The following is a 17985-nucleotide window of genomic DNA, read 5'->3' on the forward strand; positions in this document are numbered from 1 at the left end:
ATATCAGTCAAAAACATTTTATTGATTGTTCAAAATAGAATTCAATACAGTCATATATATACATATCATTTTTGAAAGAGGGAATACTTATGGGTAAAGGAATCTAGATTGTACTGCAGAATTTAAGACCAAATAAAAGTGTCATAAAAGCTAGACAGGTTATTCACATCGACTTCTTGGATGTGCAAGACCCAGAAGGCGCATGAAGTGTGTGTAATGATGCACTTCGGAGAATGTGTCTCTGTTTGAAGATGCAAGGCTGGATGGAGTGGTTAGAATAGGATGGAAGAAGAGAGAGTCTGCTCTGTGAACTCAGAAAGTGGACCCGAGAGGGTCCATCTCTGTTACCACTGAGAAACCTCCTGTCTCATCCTTTGTGCACACATCACAGGTTACAAAGACTGTTTTCACAGCAAGAGGAACAAAAACACAGACTGCTCTACCAGTTTGCATGTGAAGATTGAGAGAAAAAAAGATTTCCTGTACATCACAGTAACTGACAGTTTAGCCACATCCATGCCAGTTGTGATAGTTGAAACCTACTGTAACCTTCATAGATACCAGTAGGCCTATATATTCAGTCTGGGATTGGTTCATAGTTCGGTAGCTCTCAGTCACTGTTCAGTGTGACCCAGGCTTATTCTGCAATGTCAGCTCAGGCCTTTGCCGGGGATAGGTCCTGTGGATGTCAAATACAGACAGATGGTCTGCTGATCTCTGGTTTGTAGCATGTTTTGGAAAATCCTTCTTTATACATCTTGTTACACAAACAAAGAATGAGAATATATATTCATATGTAAAATAAATACAAATCTCTTACTATGTCATACTGGATACCATCTCTGGTGCCATCCACCAAGTAATTTATTTGAAAGTAATAACTTTCCTTGTGTACTTGTGTACATGTGTGTGTGTTGCTGCATGTGTGTCTCAACATTACACAGGCTGTTGCAACCCTTTCTCTTCTTGTCCAGGCTGGTCAGAGCTCTCTGGTGTCTGATTGGCTGAGCATTTCTTCTTTTCAACTTTGACCTCTGGGATCGCCTCATGACCTTGGACCTCCTGTAGAAGGGCACCGTGGGGTTTCTCCATGCCCTCCCAGGGCTCCCCATGCCAGGATTGGAGGGCCAGCAGCAGCAGGGTGAGGGTGAGCAGCAGCAGGACCGTGGAGGTCAGCTCTGGGCTTAGGGTCAGGTCAGCGTAAGGCTTGGAGTTCTCCACAGTCCTGAGGGACACACACTGGGGCGGGCTCCCGTCTCTCTGCCTGCTCCCTGCCTGTCTTGGTCCCTCTCTGATCTCCGTGTGCAGACACACACGGTAGAGGGTCCCCGGCTGCAGATGTGTGAGGTTGAAGCTTTGTGTGCCAGCTAGGATACGAGTGGAATGTGTCTGTGTATCCGAGTGTGTGGCGTGCCAGGATAATTTGGCAAAGGGGAAGTTGTGGCCGGTCATCCAGGTTAAAACAGCATAGTGTTCTCCTACCTTCTTCACCTGTAAACCCCCAGCTGACTTGAGGAATGGAAACTCCTGCAGGCTGGAAGGCACCGGGCTGGAGGGCACCGGGCTGGAGGGCACCGGGCTGGAGGGCACCGGGCTGGAAGGCACCGGGCTGGAGGGCACCGGGCTGGAGGGCACCGGGCTGGAAGGCACCGGGCTGGAGGGCACCGGGCCCTCCCTCCACTCTCCCCTTCCATGCACGCCCACAGTGACGCTGCGAGTGTCTGCACCCAGCGCATTCTCAGCCACACAGGTGTATAAACCTGCCTCCTTGGGCGTCACTCTGACAATCTGCAGTGTCCCCTCTGGGAGAAGGTTATAGTGGGAGGAGGAACCTGGGCCTGGGACAATGGACAGCCCCTGAGCATGACCGGAAGGGTGGGTGTGTTTGTGGTGGTGGGACTTGGCTGGACTGGCTTGAAGGGAAGGCATGGGGCTCGGTTCTGGCGTGTGGTTGGCTGCGTGGCTCATGTTAGGTCCCAGTTTCAGCCCAGTGGGAGTCACCCAGTAGATAGTAGGCTGTGGCTCAGCTAGAGCTCTGCAGTGCAGGACCAGACTCCCCCCCTCTCTCACCCCCATGTATGGGGGGAGGGGACCTGGTGGGATCAGGGGAAGACAAGAGGCAGACATCTCTCTCAAAGACAGCTCCCTCACCCTGCGGGCTCTCAGTTCCGGAGGCTCAGAGCACAGCGTGGCCTGGGGCTGGATGAACCTCACAGCTCGCGGTGTGTGCGCATCAGCCTGTGCCTCCAGGTGTGTGTGTGTGTCTGAGTCTGTGTGTGAGTGGCCTCCAGCCACCCAGCGGAACAGACAGTCACAGCGGAGTGGGTTGGAGTGTAAGCTGACCTCCTGCAGGCTGGGCAGGGATAGAAGTGTGTGTTGGTGAAGGGCAGTCAGAGAGTTGGAGTTCAGCATCAGACTCTCCAGCCTGCCAAGCTGAAGAAAGGCCTGGGGGTGGATGTAGGACAGACGGGGGTTGTTGGTGATCTCCAGCTTGGTGAGCTCTGGGAGATTCTCCAGGGCAGCTTTCTCAATGGAAACCAACTCCTCCATGTTGTTCAGCCCTAGCTCTTTCAAATGGACCATATTCTTGAAGTCTCCCGTCTGTACCAGGCCAATACGGTTCTTGTTGAGGTCCAGGAACTTCAACCCTGCTACTCTCCTCAGAGCCTGAGTGGGAACACTGGTCAGTAGATTGTCATAGAAAGACAGGCTCTCCAGGTTATCCAGCCCTTCTAGGGCTCCTTCAGGCAGCCCCTTCAGGCCCATGTCCCCAAGAACCAGGCTCCGTAGGGAGCCCAGGGCCTGGAAGCCCTGCTCAGGGAGGGCCTCCACCGGATTCCCCCCAAGCATCAGCACCTCCAGACTGGGCAGTGCCGTGAACCAGCGTGGGTCGATGGAGGTCAGTCTGTTGTTATTGAGATGCAGACGCAGTAAGGAGTCCAGGCCTGTGAAGGCTCCAGGGGCCAGGGACCGTAGGCGGTTGTGGCTGAGGAAAAGCTCCTGAAGGGCAGGCAAGGAAAAAAAGGAACTCAGGGGGAGATGGGTCAGCTGATTCTCCTCCAGATGCAGGGAGAGCAGAGAGGCCAGGGCCAGGCTCTGTGTCAGGCTTCTCACACTGTTGAAGTGGTTCTGGGAGAGGTCGAGCTCAGTAAGGTTGGGGAGTGTATGTAACCCGGTGCTGTCTAAGGCAGACAGGAGGTTGCTTTGCAGGCGCAGGGTGTGTGTATTGTGAGGGAGGGCCGAGGGCAGCTTGGTCAACAGAAGGTCATTACAGTCGACAGTAGGAGCTTCACAGTAGACAGACTCAGGGGAGAACCAAGGCTTGATCTGACAGACACAGTGGCCCGGGCAGGAGACATGCCATGGGAGGGATTGAATCACCACCGCACCCAACCCACACACACACACACACATACACACAAACAGGAGCAGCTGAGACTGCAACACAATGGGTGTTGGCCTCCACATGCTTACAGTACAGAGTTAGTACACAAACACAGTCTGAGTTTGTTCTAGATTATTCTAAAGTCTACTGACAGTCGCAATGCTGAAGGCGAGTTGAAGTTACTGTTGTGTGGCTGATGTTCGTGTGTTGGTCTCTGTGGATAGTAGAAAGTAGACTGTTGCTGTTACATCCTGACAGCAGGTGGAGGTGATGGGGCTCTCAGTTTAGAGCAGAACTGCAACACAAAGAGACACAGAGAGAGAGAGAGAGAGAGAGAGAGAGAGAGAGAGAGAGAGAGAGAGAGAGAGAGAGAGAGAGAGAGAGAGAGAGAGAGAGAGAGAGAGAGAGAGAGAGAGAGAGAGAGAGAGAGAGAGAGAGAGAGAGAGAGAGAGAGAGAGATTAGAAGGACAAGCATATCTACACACATAGAATATTTACATCAGTTTATTGAGAGCATGTGAAGGGAGGAGTGGGATAGTTGTAAGAGAGGACAGGGGGAGAGGACGAGAGGAGGGTGGATTCAGAAGGGAGGAAGATGAGGGTGGAAAGGCTCCTTCATTAGCAGCACTCTGTGTAAGTGTCAGGCTGGCACTGGCACTGCTTGGTTGGCTCCTAACTGGATCATGTAATCATCTGGTGATCACACAACAGACAAGGACACACTCAGACAAATAGGCTGAAGAATTAGTGCAGAGGAGGGGAGGGAGAGGTTGGGGGGGTGAAGGTAAGAGGAGTATGAGGTATGAAGTATGAGGTGAGGATGGAGCGAAGGAGGGAGGGATGAGAGAGGAGGGATGGAGAGGAGCCAGGTTGGCTGTGGTGTGCATTTAGGGCTTGTCTGTTTGTCCTTCAACATCAAAGGAACGGTAGCTCCACAGGGAAACATGCTGGCTTAGGTTTACAGTATAAAGCCTTGTGATTAGACACCCAGCAGGGGAGTAGTCTTGTTTCATGACAACACATCTGAGACAATGGAGGGAGAAAGAAGAATGAGACACTTAAAACAGGAGATAAAGTTAAATGGATTGGAAGGATGGTGAAAGAAAGATGCAAAGGAGAGGGTTTAACTGCTGATAAACAGCACCCAACTGTTGATCAAATACACCAATTTAATCACTGGACCATTAAGCTCCTTATCTGTATCTAGATATCAATTATTTTATGGGAAACTTTAAATCAGAACACCATGCCACCTTTCTATAGCTCTGAAGAGGTTGAGGAGTGAATATGCATGTGTTAGAGTTGGATAGAGTGGTATTGTGACAGAGAGTATGGTTAGCGGTCTCTATGTTAGACAGCCTCGCTCTGTTTACCCCCTCTCCTGTCAAGATCTTTGTTCTCTCCTGGGTGCGAGGACCACAGCTGCAGTGTAGAGTCTAGATAAACCCTGCCTCGATTGTGTGGCACTGGTGGGAGTGAGATTAGCTTGACTACTCTGTGGAGCAGCCCAAGTAGTGGAGTAGGAGAGTGAGATTAGCTTGACTGCTCTGTGGAGCAGCCCAAGTAGTGGAGTAGGAGAGTGAGATTAGCTTGACTGCTCTGTGGAGCATCCCAAGTAGTGGAGTAGGAGAGTGAGAGAAAGGGCTGTTGAAGAATAAATTATTGTATGATAGCCTTATATTATGCAACAGTCATCTATTCAACACATATCCCGATACTTGGCTTGCTATTGAAGGAACGTACATTATTTACATTTAGCAGACGCTCTTATCCAGAGCGACTTACAGTAAGTACAGAGACATTCCCCCGAGGCAAGTAGGGTGAAGTGCCTTGCCCAAAGACACAACGTAATTTGAGCGGCCGGGAATCGAACCGGCGATCTTCTGATTACTAGCCCGATTCTCTGACCACTCAGCCACCTGACTCCCTTTATGTGATGTTCATTTTATGTTCATTTATTTTATGAAATACCATAGAGTTGATCTATGTATATATAATGCAAATCACATTCTGTGCTCTATCCACCATTACCCACAAATACACCATTTAATCATTTGTATTCTATTCAGATCTAAGATTCTATTCCACTGTAGCGTTCTGTTCCTTTCCATGGATCCTCTCCAGTACAGTTACCCTGCTGTTCTCAATCACCTGCTCCACAGAGTTGAACTGACTCTGCTGTGGTTAGATGGATCCTGCTACTGCTGAGCTACTCAGGGGAATATGGATTGTAGTAAAGAACTGGGAACGTACACACAAGCACACACCTGTTCAAACACATATGGAGACACACAGGTATCAACACACATAGACAGTTTATTCTGTTGTATGTTTACACAAATTGCTTTTTTCATCCTGTACATGGTCATATAGTATATATTCCTTCCATCTCCTTCTCAGTGGCTCTTAGAGTCGTAGTCGTCCCCGCCACACACACACACACACGCACACACGCACACGCACACGCACACACGCACACACGCACACACGCACACACGCACACACACACACACACACACACACACACACACACACACACACACACACAGAGGAGGCTATGCAGTAGTTGCTTGCTACACAGTTGCCATGGAGACCTGCTTCTCTGCTTCACAAGGTCAGTTCTGTCCCAGTCAGAGCATTCTGATATTGTCTGTGGAATAACTATGTCCACATGTTAATCCTAAATATAATCTGAACATACAACACTGAAACCCAACTTGGCTGATCACCCGAACAACCAACAGGTCAACATGAACAGAGAAAGAGGGAGGCTCTGCTGTACATGATAACTGAATGCCGGGCCAACATTTCAAACTGAATATACAAAAACAGCATTCTATCCAACTGCGTCCCAAAGAGTTTGAGGAAAAGCCTTTCTCAGTGTATCTCATTGATTCATCTGCAGCTTCTTCCCTGCGCCTGCTGGACTCACATCCTTTTCCACTAAAACACCTTTAGTTCTGCTGTACAGTACATATCAGGGAAAATTGCCTTCAGCAGACATTGCATCCTGTCACCCGCCTTTGCAGCTAGGAGACCTCTGCCGTCTACATGAAACAAAAATACAACCCTGTGTGAGTGTGTGTATGACTGTATGTGTGAGTGTTGGTGTGTGTGTTTGTGTTTGTGAGGACAGAAGGGAAGAGGGATGGGTTGCACAGAGATGCTTACCAAGAAGGAAAGCTTCTCCACTAAGTAGTTGGAGGGAAAATTAGATAGAGCTAATTTACACACCAAGAGGATGCACCCAAACCATTAGCACTCAAACACCCCCATGGGTTTCAATTACTCCAGTTAGCAGCTCAGAGTGTGTGTGTGTGGTGTGTGTTTATGTGTGTGTGGTGTATACATATGTGTTCAGATGTATCATATACAGATTTATGAAACACACCTGTAGCCTAATACATTTGTGAAAAAATAAAAAATAATTTGCGTTTGAGTAAAAATGATTGAGGGTAATCAAAGAGGAATGGAGATATTGAAAGAGAAATGTAGGAATATTTATTAGCTGTACCTTCTGGGTTTCTCACCCATTCTCTTTGATCTGCAGTCTCTCTGTGTTTCCACATTCCCCCATGTTCAATAATGGATTTCTGTTCATCTATTTTTGATGTCCCTATTTTTCTTCTTTGCTCTTCCATTCTCATTGTGTGTATTTATCTGTTTCAGAAAAACTGAGCTGTGTGTGAGTGAGTGTGTGTGTGTGTGCGTGTATTTGTGTGTGTGCTGTATGCATGTATTCAAGTATGCGTGTGTGTGTGTGTGTGTGTGTGTGTGTGTGTAATTCCACACATGGATCACTACTGCTTCTTTCTCTTTGTCCCTCTCTCTCTGTAAATGGAGAGCTGTGCCTTAAACAAACACTGGCCGTCTTCTCTCCTGAAACATATCCTCAGACAGACAGCACTTCTGGGCCACTGAACAGTACATTATATTCATAATAATGATACACACACACACATAGTACACACACAAATAATAGTACATACTACATCCCACAGTACAAGGTAATTAGAAAAACGAGATGACTCCTCAGACTGACCAGAGGTGAAGAGGAGGAGGAGGAGGAGTGGAGATAATACAATGATGAAAATGGAAGAAAGCTAAAGATGTTTAAAATTGTGATGCAAAATTCACCTTTCCTAAATTATTTCTCTCTCTCTTTCTCTCTCTGTTCCTTTCCTTCCTATTTTCGTCAATCTCTTGCTCGTTCTGGTCTGTGTCTGACAAACACTTGTGGTGTGAGTGATGACGTAACATGACTGTGGGCAAAACAAGTGCAATACAATTAGACAATTATGGATAATGATCAGTGTTAGACAGCATGACTTAAAAGGTGTCTGTGTTTGTGTCCAAATAAACCCCCCAAAAATGGAAGCTCAGAGAGGGGGGGTTTGAAGACAAAGCTCCAGATGTTCGTCAGTAGCAGTTAGATGCATCCTGTGAAGCCATCCCTGTAAGTGTGTGTGTGTGTCCCTCTGTGGCCAGGGGTAGTTTGTGGTTACTGGGGTGGACAGAGATGTGACAGACCAGGCAGTTTTCTGGGATAATAAAAACTGTCGAATCATGTAGTGATCCCACTTAACTTGATAGAAAGACACATTTTATCGATAAATCAAATCTTTTACAGAGGTTTTCCATCTTGCATTTGAGTGTTTGTGTATCTACTGAGTTTGTTTTGGTGTTTGATAGAGTAGGGTATGTAATGACACTGAAAAGGACACAGTGGCAACACAACGTCATTATTACAACATACAGAATGGCCACAGTTCTAACAGCTAATGAACGACTGGACTTGAGAGTAAGAATAATGACATGATGACATGTTCAGGCTACGTTAGACCAAGTCCTCCGTTGCTCTGGAGTGCAATCAGACTAATAAACAAACATGCTCATTAAATTTATGCTCTGTTTGGCCAGCTCTGGCCCAATCCTCCCGCATGTCCTCACTCCCTGTAGAACAAATCCACCAAGGGAGGGGGGATAGAAAAATGCTAAGCTGTAGCTGAGGTTGCCTACTGCAGGATGCAGAGTTGCTGTGCTGTGTAACTATGATAACAGCACTGCAACAGTAGGGACACAGGAAAGATTGAGAGGGAGAGGAGTGCTAGATGTTAATCCTTTCAATGAAAAGAGAGATGCATTGGCTTCCATCCATGATTGCTACAACACACTCATGTACGTGCACGCACGCACGCACCCTCACACACACACGTACACACACACTTACACACACACACATACTCATGTAACACATTTACAGTCTAAACACCATATCACAGATCATTTCTATTGTGGCAACACCTACTACATCCTGTGTATATGCCTCACTCCTCTAGTACAGTGTCTAACTAACACTCTAACTAATGTGCATGCACATTTCAGCTTCCTTACCATGACACAAGGTCTGGCTACATCCCCCTCTTCTTCACTCCTCTGCCTCTCCTTCTGTTTTCTGTTCCCTCACTCTATGGTCTCTTCCTAAATGAATGTTTTCTCCTTCTTGTGCCACATTTGTGAATATCCAGATTTTTTTGCTCAAATGTCCTTCTTCCCTCTGTCCCTTCCTCTGATGCAAAAGAACAAACTGCACATACTGAGTCTTTGTGCACTGGTCCCTCCTTTTCTTGCTCTCTCTCTGTCACTCTCTCTCTCTGTCTCCCTATCTCTTTCCTTCCTTCCCTCCCTCTCTCTATCCCCTTCTCTTTCTCTCCCTCTCTCTGTCTCTCTCACTCTCGCTCTATCTGTGTCGCCTTCTCCCCCTCCTCCCCCTCTCTCTCTCTGTCTCCCACTCTGTCTCTGTCTTTATCCCCCTCCTCTTTCTCAGCAGACAGAGCCTTTGAACGAGGTAGAAGAAGAGGAGGCGCACTCAGCAGTTATTCTGTCCGCGTAAGCCCCTCCCCTTTTCCCGTCTTCCTCCTTCACCATACTTAGTCCCTTCACCTTTCATCTGTACCTCTCTCCATCTCCCTAGTAACATTTCTTATTCTCTTTCTCTTTTAACTTCAGTCTTTCCCTCTTGGCTCCCTTTTTTTCGGAACATAAGATTAACATTAATAAACAGTGTAAGGAAAGTTGTACTTTTATAATGGAAACTAAGGGTTCCAGTCCAAATGTTATTTTCTCACTAGATTCATAGTTGTTGTTTGCACTGACACATAATATTCTTTATGTGTTTATAAGAAAGAAGGAGTCATGGAGAGAGAGTGTCTGTGTGTTTTCAGTTTCAGTGTCTGTCTCACTAAGAGCCCAGTAAACCTGGTCTATCAACCTCCAACAGTCCTCTAATGAGAACTCTCCTCACTTACTTCTCTCTCCTCTCTCTCCTCTGTCTCCTCCCTCTCTCTCTCCTCTGTCTCCTCCCTCTCTCTCTCCTCTGTCTCCTCCCTCTCTCTCCTCTCTTTATTCCCTCTCTCTTCCCTCTCTCTCTCTTTGTATTCATGCGTCACTGTGTTTACCCCCTCAGCCATTCATCCTCCATTGTTGACAGTCAAGGTAAAAACAGAAAGCATCCGACTGAAGTTTGGTCTTCTCCTTAACAAATGATGACAATAATTCAGCAGTCTTGAGTACAGAAATCCTATGGCAATGAGAGTGTAAATGTATGTGTGTGCATGTGTTGGTGGATCTGCATACTAAACGGTAAATTCACTTTCCATTGGCCTTTTACTTCCAACTGTCTTCAAACTCTATATGGAAAACTCTTTGTATGTTCTTAATGAATTCTACAGTCAGTAGTGAACATGGACAACACTCCATTTAACACATCAACACATACTTTCAATTCCTGTCATTGTTTATCTTGTGATATAAAGTTCCTCAACACAATTATTGCTTATTTACTGTTTAGTGGGGATTTCTGTCTTGCTGCAGAAAAATATCAGCTCCTGCTTTGAGAGCTTGAGAGAGTGGGACTTTAAGGACCGGCTTGATGGCTGAGTGACACAGGAAGAATAAGGAGAGGCTGCATTAAAGACATTAAGTGCTTGGGGGGTACTGTACTCCCCCCTCACTAAGTATGCTCCAGTTACAAGGACAGAAGGAGGAAGTGGATGGACGCATTATGTTTGTATTGTGTGGTCGGATGAGCAGTAATGAAAGGAGGACATACTGAAAGATAAGCGAGGATGGATGGAGAGGATGGATGGAGAGGAGGATGAAAGCACTAACTGTTGAATCGTATTCGTTTCTTGAGTGTTAGGAAAAGGAAGGGCTGAGAGCAAAAAGGGTATCTCATAAAAGCAATGTTTTAGGTACACACACTTACGCACACACCCACACATGCATACACACACACACACACACACACACACACACACACACACACACACACACACAGACACAAATTATATACAACATAATACTTTAATATATTTCATCTGTATTTCTCCAAGATATTTTATATTAGTTACGTTTACATATGTATGTCTTTATGTGGTTTATAGGCCTGTTATTGTTGGACTATTTGGTTCTCTAATGGTTCTCTCCTTCATTAGGCTGATTCAAGATCACACACATACACACACACACACACACACACAGAAAGACAGCAGTGAGTCGAAAGAAATGAGAAGAGGTTGCCATAGCAACTCTGTGAGAGTGTTGCTTTTATTGGAGAGAAGAAACGGAGCTATGCTTCCTCTCCTCTCCCTCTCCTCTCTTCTCTTCTCTTCTCTTCTCTTCTCTTCTCCTTCCCTCCCCTCCCCTCCCCTCCCCTCTCCTCTGCTCTGCTCTCCTCTCCTCTCCCTCTCCTCTCCTCTCCTCTCCTCTCCTCTCCTCTCCCTCTCTTCTCCTCTCCCTTTCCTCTCCCTCTCCTCTCCTCTCCTCTCCCCTCCCCTCCCCTCCCCTCCCCTCCCCTCCCCTCCCCTCCCCTCCTCTCCTCTCCTCTCCTCTCCTCTCCTCTCCTCTCCCTCTCCCTCTCTCCTCCTCTCCTCTCCCTCTCCTCTCCTTCTCCTCTCCTCTCCTCTCCTCTCCTCTCCCTCTCCCTCTCCTCTTCCTCTTCCTCTTCCTCTCCCTCTCCCTCTCCCTCTCCCTCTCCTCTCCTCTCCTCTCCCTCTCCTGTCCTGTCCTGTCCTCTCCCTCTCCTCTCCCTCTCCTCTCCTCTGCTCTCCCTCTCCTCTCCCTCTCCTCTCCTCTGCTCTCCTCTCCCTCTCCTCTCCTCTCCTGTCCTCTCCCTCTCCTGTCCTCTCCCTGTCCTCTCCTCTCCCTCTCCTCTCCTCTCCTGTCCTCTCCTCTCCTCTCCCTCTCCTCTCCTGTCCTCTCCCTCTCCTCTCCTCTCCTCTCCTCTCCTCTCCTCTCCCTCTCCTCTCCTCTCCTCTCCTCTCCTCTCCTCTCCTCTTCCTCTCCTCTCCTCTCCTGTCCTCTCCATCTCCTGTCCTCTCCTCTCCCTCTCCTCTCCCTCCTCCTTTTCTTCCCCTCTTTTGTTTCCCAGCACCGTCGTGTGCAGTTATACTGTCACAAACATCTTTTCACTATGTATATTTCAGAGGAGAGTGTGTAGAAATGTTTCTCTCAGTGACTAATTCAGTTAGAAGTGTCACAATAAGAACTCAAAAGGCTGATGACTGCATTGGATTATGTGAAGGATTTTGTGTGTGTGAGTGTGGGGGAGTGTACGTGGGTATGCGTGAGAGAAGCTGAGAGAGGGAGAAAGAAAGATGATTTTTTTAATAGGTTCATTTTTCCAAATTACTGACGAACACTTGTCTTACTCTAGCCTTCAGCACCATTTCAAACAACAATTCCAAGCTCGCTATTGATACCCTCTCGAATGTTTGTGTATGTGTGTGGATAGTATGTGTCTTTGTAAGTATGCTCTCACTGAAACATAGTTTAGACTCATATAGATACTTAAGCTGAAGCATGTTGCAGTATCAGCTTCTGTTACTGTAAATTAATCATACATAAAAAAGCCCTACAGGTAGGCAACCCTACACACACACACACACAACACAAAGACACGCAAACACGGAAACAACAAATGATATACATGTAGATGTTACAATTACCACAGAATTGTTGTCTCCATGTATTGTATTTAAGAATGGATTGAGACATTATCTCTCTATATATAATCTCTCTCTTTGTGTGTGTGAGTTGAAATCATAAATATTTCTGAGAGACGATGATTGGGAATCTGCTGCCATGGTGACAGGCCCAGCAGTAGCAACTAGATACCGAAGACCTTACATCAGAAAGAGGGAGAGAGAGGGAGAGAGAGAGACACTAAACACCCTCATGTGTGACTCATACTTTAGAAGAACACAACCTTATGACTGTTGCGCAGTTCTCCTCATGACATGAATATAACTCATAACTGGATGTTACATCATGGATTTACTGGATCAATAAACACAGCAACTCAAAGCTAGGCAGCACAGTATAGCACAGTACTCAGCACAGTAAACCCCATTTGGTAATAAAATATGGACATTTCCTACCACACTGTTGAGCTGCACGATGATGACCAAGGTGAATAAAGCCTGCAATAGCTGCATATTGTTTCTCCTTTCCCTTTGTACGTGACTTTGTGTGTGTGTGTGTGTTTATGTGTCATGTGTTAATGGCAACAGGTCTATTCTCAGTGTCAACACGCTGGATCGCTGGCTTTGGGGTTACCATGGTTACTGGTGAAGAAGGATGGTAGAGGGTTACACAGAGAGAATTAGAGAACGAGATAGAAAGATAGAAAGACAGAGAGATGGATGGTGATAAAATATGGTCGTAATGGTCCATTACAATACAGAAGCAAAAGGTGGTGTGTAGTTGCATGACAAATTTGAGGGATTATGTAGGAAACGGACAAAATGTCATAACCTGCTCCGAGTTGGTCATGGGACAACAGCGGCCTCTGATGGTCATGTTTGACACTGCTGCTGCAAACCTACAGATGGTAGGAGACCTGTAGACTTCTCCAAGTCTCCATCTTCACTAAAGGCCATCCTTCCACAACAGGTACATTCCTATTGATACACCTTCAACATGAATTCCATTCAATCCACATAAAGAGGGACCACACTAGTGGGAAGCGTTGTACTCTATATGTTCACACTAGAGAGGAAAACAGGTAGTAAGCAAGTATCCAGCTGAGGAATATGTGACGCAGCCTGTCAGTGTCATAGAGGTCGTTCAGGGCATCACGTGTTTGTGTGTGGACTGATACTGAAGCTATGTACTGAGGGTTGGACATGTGTTCTTCAATGATAAGGCAGGCAGGTACAGCCACTTAGGTACCACTGAGCAAACACCAGCACCAGCTGTCAGACACTTTCTGGCCTCTCCCAGACAATGACCCCTTGTAGCGTCTTAACAGAGGGCACAGTAGTGACTTCCAGAGTCATTCTGGATAGACTGCCATCATGTCATTCAATTCAATTTACTTTATGGATCCCAAAGGAAATTCATGGATGTGGATGTCTATTACTGTGGTTGTTTTTTCAGGGGCGTAACTCAAAACGAATGTATTAGTTTATTGCTCTTACAGATTAAGGTAAGCATTTTGTAAATGTGAAAACAACATGTTCAATACATAGTTACATATGTTGACAAATTAAAGATAGACTTAAATGGATTGACCCCAAACAAGCTGTATTGTAAGTGCAGTTGGTGGGGGATTTTAAAATAGGCAGCAACTTGCATTAGAAAAATGATATCTTAAATAAGCAAGGAATCATATCATTCCAGAAGGACGTGTGAAGTTTATCAGGTTTTCATGGCACAACGCAATCTGATGTCCGGTCAAGACCAACGTCAATGTGGCTGAATGCTGACTTTTGCTGAATCAACCATAGCGGAGAAGCCAGATCAAACATAGTGTGCAGATAGAGGAAGGAGCCTGGGCTATATAAGGTTCAATCAGCCCTCACACCAATGTACAGAGGCAACATGGGCAAACTACTCATCTGCGTTGGTAAGCAGATACCGGTGCACCTGCATCTTCATGATTTCTCCATGACTTGTCTTTAACATACTTCTCTCTCTCTCACTCTTTTTCTCTTTGTAGGATTGGCTCTCCTGCTGCATGTGCAGCTAGGTAAGTACAAACTTAAATAATGGTTAGTCTGTTCATGAGGACAGGGTTGGAATTTTATACCTCTATGACCTCTGAGCTCAAATTGCACTCTAAGATTTACTGACGTGGTAAAATAAATCTACCGAAAGTCAATGAACATCCACATCCCTACCCTTTGAGTGGACCATAACCATATTCTTTTGTTTATCATGCAATCCAGGATGTTCAATTAATTACGTTATCTGAGTCCTGCACAAACCCTGACACTAACCCTAACCCCGACAATAACACTATATTTTTGTATCTCTTTGTATCTCTGTCTAGGATCCTCCTACATCCTCTCCTGTTATTTCACTAACTGGGGACAGTACCGACCAGGAGCAGGGAAGTATTTCCCTACCGACATTGACCCATGTCTCTGTGACCACCTCATCTATGCCTTCGCTGGGATGGACAGCAACCAGATCAAGACCTACGAGTGGGACGACGAGAAGCTCTACGGACAGTTCCAGGCCCTCAAGAACCAGTAAGTACTCACACACACACACACACACACGAGCACACAAGTCCGTACGCTTTTGCACATTTACAGGTTTGCACATGCACATATTTAAACACACATATACACACACTCACGCTAGCACATAAAAGTGCACACATCTCTGAGCTGTTTTGTTTCTCTGCATTTCTAGGAACAGCAACCTGAAGACCCTGTTGGCCATCGGAGGATGGAACTTCGGCACTCAGAAGTAAATCCAGACTGAGTGTTCTTATCCACGCACCTGCCTCTAACCCAGCACCCAACCAGGAAGAGCGGAATGCTGATGCTACATGTCTGTCCTCAGGTTCACAGCCATGGTCTCCAGTGCTGCTAATCGGCAGACCTTCATCACCAGTGTGATCAAGTTCCTCCGTCAATACCAGTTTGATGGCCTGGACATTGACTGGGAATACCCTGGCTCCAGAGGGTCCCCTCCAGAGGACAAGCAGCGCTACACCACCTTGGTGCAGGTACTGTCAGACCCCCTCTCCTGCAGATCTACAGCTCCAGTACATGTTCCTCTGCCTCTTTACAGTAAGAGAAGCAAGGCCTCATAAATCCTCTTGTCGAAAGTCTTACGTTTCGACTTTGGGATCAATTGTGTGCATTCATGCATACAATATTGACACGTTCTGCTGTTGTCTGTGTGTGTGTAGGAACTGCTGAGCGCATTCGTGAAGGAAGGAAAGAGCACCAACCGCCCCCGTCTGATGCTGACCGCCGCCGTGTCTGCTGGGAAGGGAACCATCGACTCTGGATACCAGATCGCCCAGATTGGACAGTCAGTTTGTGCGCACACACACGCACAGGATACACAAGTTTCTTTATCAACTGTGTTGTGGTGATAACTTAAGTTTGTCTTTGTCAGAGTGCTGGACTACTTCCACGTGATGACCTATGATTTCCATGGCTCCTGGGAAAAGAACACTGGGGAGAACAGCCCTCTGTACAGAGGCCCATCTGACCAGGGAGACCTCATCTACTTCAATGTGGTGAGTGATGAACTCCTTACTATCTCTTTCTCTATCCACTTCCCGCTGTCTGACAGAAGCTTAATATATTCATAGAGGTGATCCATCAACACTGTGAGCGTTTCTGTTTTCAGGACTACGCCATGAAGTACTGGAAGAGCAATGGTGTCCCAGCTGAGAAGCTGCTGGTTGGTTTCCCAACCTACGGCCACACCTTCCGCCTGGCTTCCGCCTCCAACACTGGAGTCGGAGCTCCCTCCGCTGGCCCCGGCCCCGCTGGGACCTTCACCCGCCAGGCTGGATTCTGGGCTTACTATGAGGTCTGTGTGTGTGTGTCTGTGAAGGGGAGGGGTTGTGAATGCTTGTGTACTGCACGTGCGTGTGTTTACAGCATGGAGAATCTAACCCCTTTCACTGCACCTTCCACCAGATCTGCACCTTCCTGAAGCAGGGTGCCACCCAGGCTTGGGACTCTACCCAGGATGTGCCCTACGCCTACGACAGCAAGAACATGTGGGTTGGATATGACAATGTCAAGAGCTTCCTGATCAAGGTATTACATCATGCGCGCGTGTCACTACTATCGAGTTGACATGACACGGAGCTGGTCATGTGATACATGTCTGTAAACTTTCTTCCTCCCCACAGATCAAATGGCTGAAGCAGGCTGGTTTTGGAGGAGCCATGGTGTGGAGTCTGGATCTGGATGACTTCACTGGCACCTTCTGCGGCCAGGGCAGATACCCTCTGATCAACACCATAAAGAGTGGTCTGGGCACCGGAGCAGGTGACACACACAGACACAGACACAGACACAGACACAGACACAGACACAGACACAGACACAGACACAGACACAGACACAGACACAGACACAGACACAGACACACACACACACACACACACACACACACACACACACACACACACACACACACACACACACACACACACACACACACACACACACACACACACACACACACACACACACACACACACACACACACACACACACACACACACACACACACACACACACAGACACAGACACAGACACAGACACAGACACAGACACAGACACAGACACAGACACAGACACAGACACAGACACAGACACACACACACACACACACACACACACAGACACAGACACAGACACAGACACAGACACAGACACAGACACAGACACAGACACAGACACAGACACAGACACAGACACACACACACACACACACACACACACACACACACACACACACACACACACACACACACACACACACACACACACACACACACACACACACACACACACACACACACACACACACACACACACACACACACACACCACAGCAACCTGACTGTCTAATCTCTCCTGTCCCTTCCAGGTTGTGCTGCTCGCACGAACCCCCTCCCCCCCGTTACCCAGGCTCCTCCCAAGCCCAGCGGTGGTGGTGGTAGTGGTGGTGGTGCCACTGGAGGATCTGGCTTCTGTGCTGGCAAGGCCAATGGTCTCTTCCCAGACCCCACCAACAAGAACCACTTCTATGAATGCAGCCAGGGAGTGACCTACACCCAGCACTGTGCTGCTGGACTGGTGTTTGACGCTAGCTGCTCCTGCTGCAACTGGGCTTAAACCTCCCCTTCAGCTCCCTCAGTAGAACAACATCAGCTACATGTAACAATTGTAAACCATTTCTGATCTGACTGTAATAAACATAATTTGAAGCAACCTACAAAAGTGTGCCTCTATTGTGAAAAAGACAAACTATTCAAGGCTGCTGACATCACATAACAGAGAGATGGAAAAATACAATTCAAACAACAGAATATGTGATCATCATCATAAACAACATAACAAAGCAAACAGATGTATTAATACACAGGCAGCACATATATAGAACTAAAAAAAACACAAAGACGATATACAATATAAATTGCACTGAAACCAAACTACAATAAAACCTAACTGCAATCAAGGCATTAAAAATAACATATCATCATCTTCGTCATCATCATCGCCAGGATGATGGTAACAGAAGCAGGTATGAAGTAATGCTTAACAAAACCT

General features: G+C 46.9%; 2 protein-coding genes across 2 annotated transcripts; one reads left to right on the forward strand and one right to left on the reverse strand.

Moving 5' to 3' along the window:
• Positions 1–47: 47 nt before the first annotated feature.
• On the reverse strand, positions 48–9077 carry lrrn2 (leucine rich repeat neuronal 2). Its single transcript, XM_062467842.1, has 2 exons — positions 8780–9077; positions 48–3680 (listed from the first exon to the last, which is right to left on the reverse strand). Exon 2 carries the CDS (start codon positions 3466–3468, stop codon positions 937–939), a length of 2532 nt encoding a protein of 843 aa, XP_062323826.1. The 5' UTR covers positions 3469–3680; positions 8780–9077; the 3' UTR covers positions 48–936.
• A 5162-nt stretch (positions 9078–14239) lies between these two features.
• LOC134031337 (acidic mammalian chitinase-like) lies at positions 14240–17642 on the forward strand. The gene is made up of 11 exons (XM_062474966.1): positions 14240–14294; positions 14388–14417; positions 14721–14922; positions 15089–15145; positions 15242–15407; positions 15594–15718; positions 15806–15929; positions 16043–16228; positions 16339–16461; positions 16557–16695; positions 17303–17642. Exons 1-11 carry the CDS (start codon positions 14255–14257, stop codon positions 17548–17550), a joined length of 1440 nt encoding a protein of 479 aa, XP_062330950.1. The 5' UTR covers positions 14240–14254; the 3' UTR covers positions 17551–17642.
• Positions 17643–17985: the final 343 nt, after the last annotated feature.

Source organism: Osmerus eperlanus, chromosome 1 (assembly GCF_963692335.1).
Source record: "Osmerus eperlanus chromosome 1, fOsmEpe2.1, whole genome shotgun sequence".
Classification (NCBI taxonomy): Eukaryota; Metazoa; Chordata; class Actinopteri; order Osmeriformes; family Osmeridae; genus Osmerus; species Osmerus eperlanus.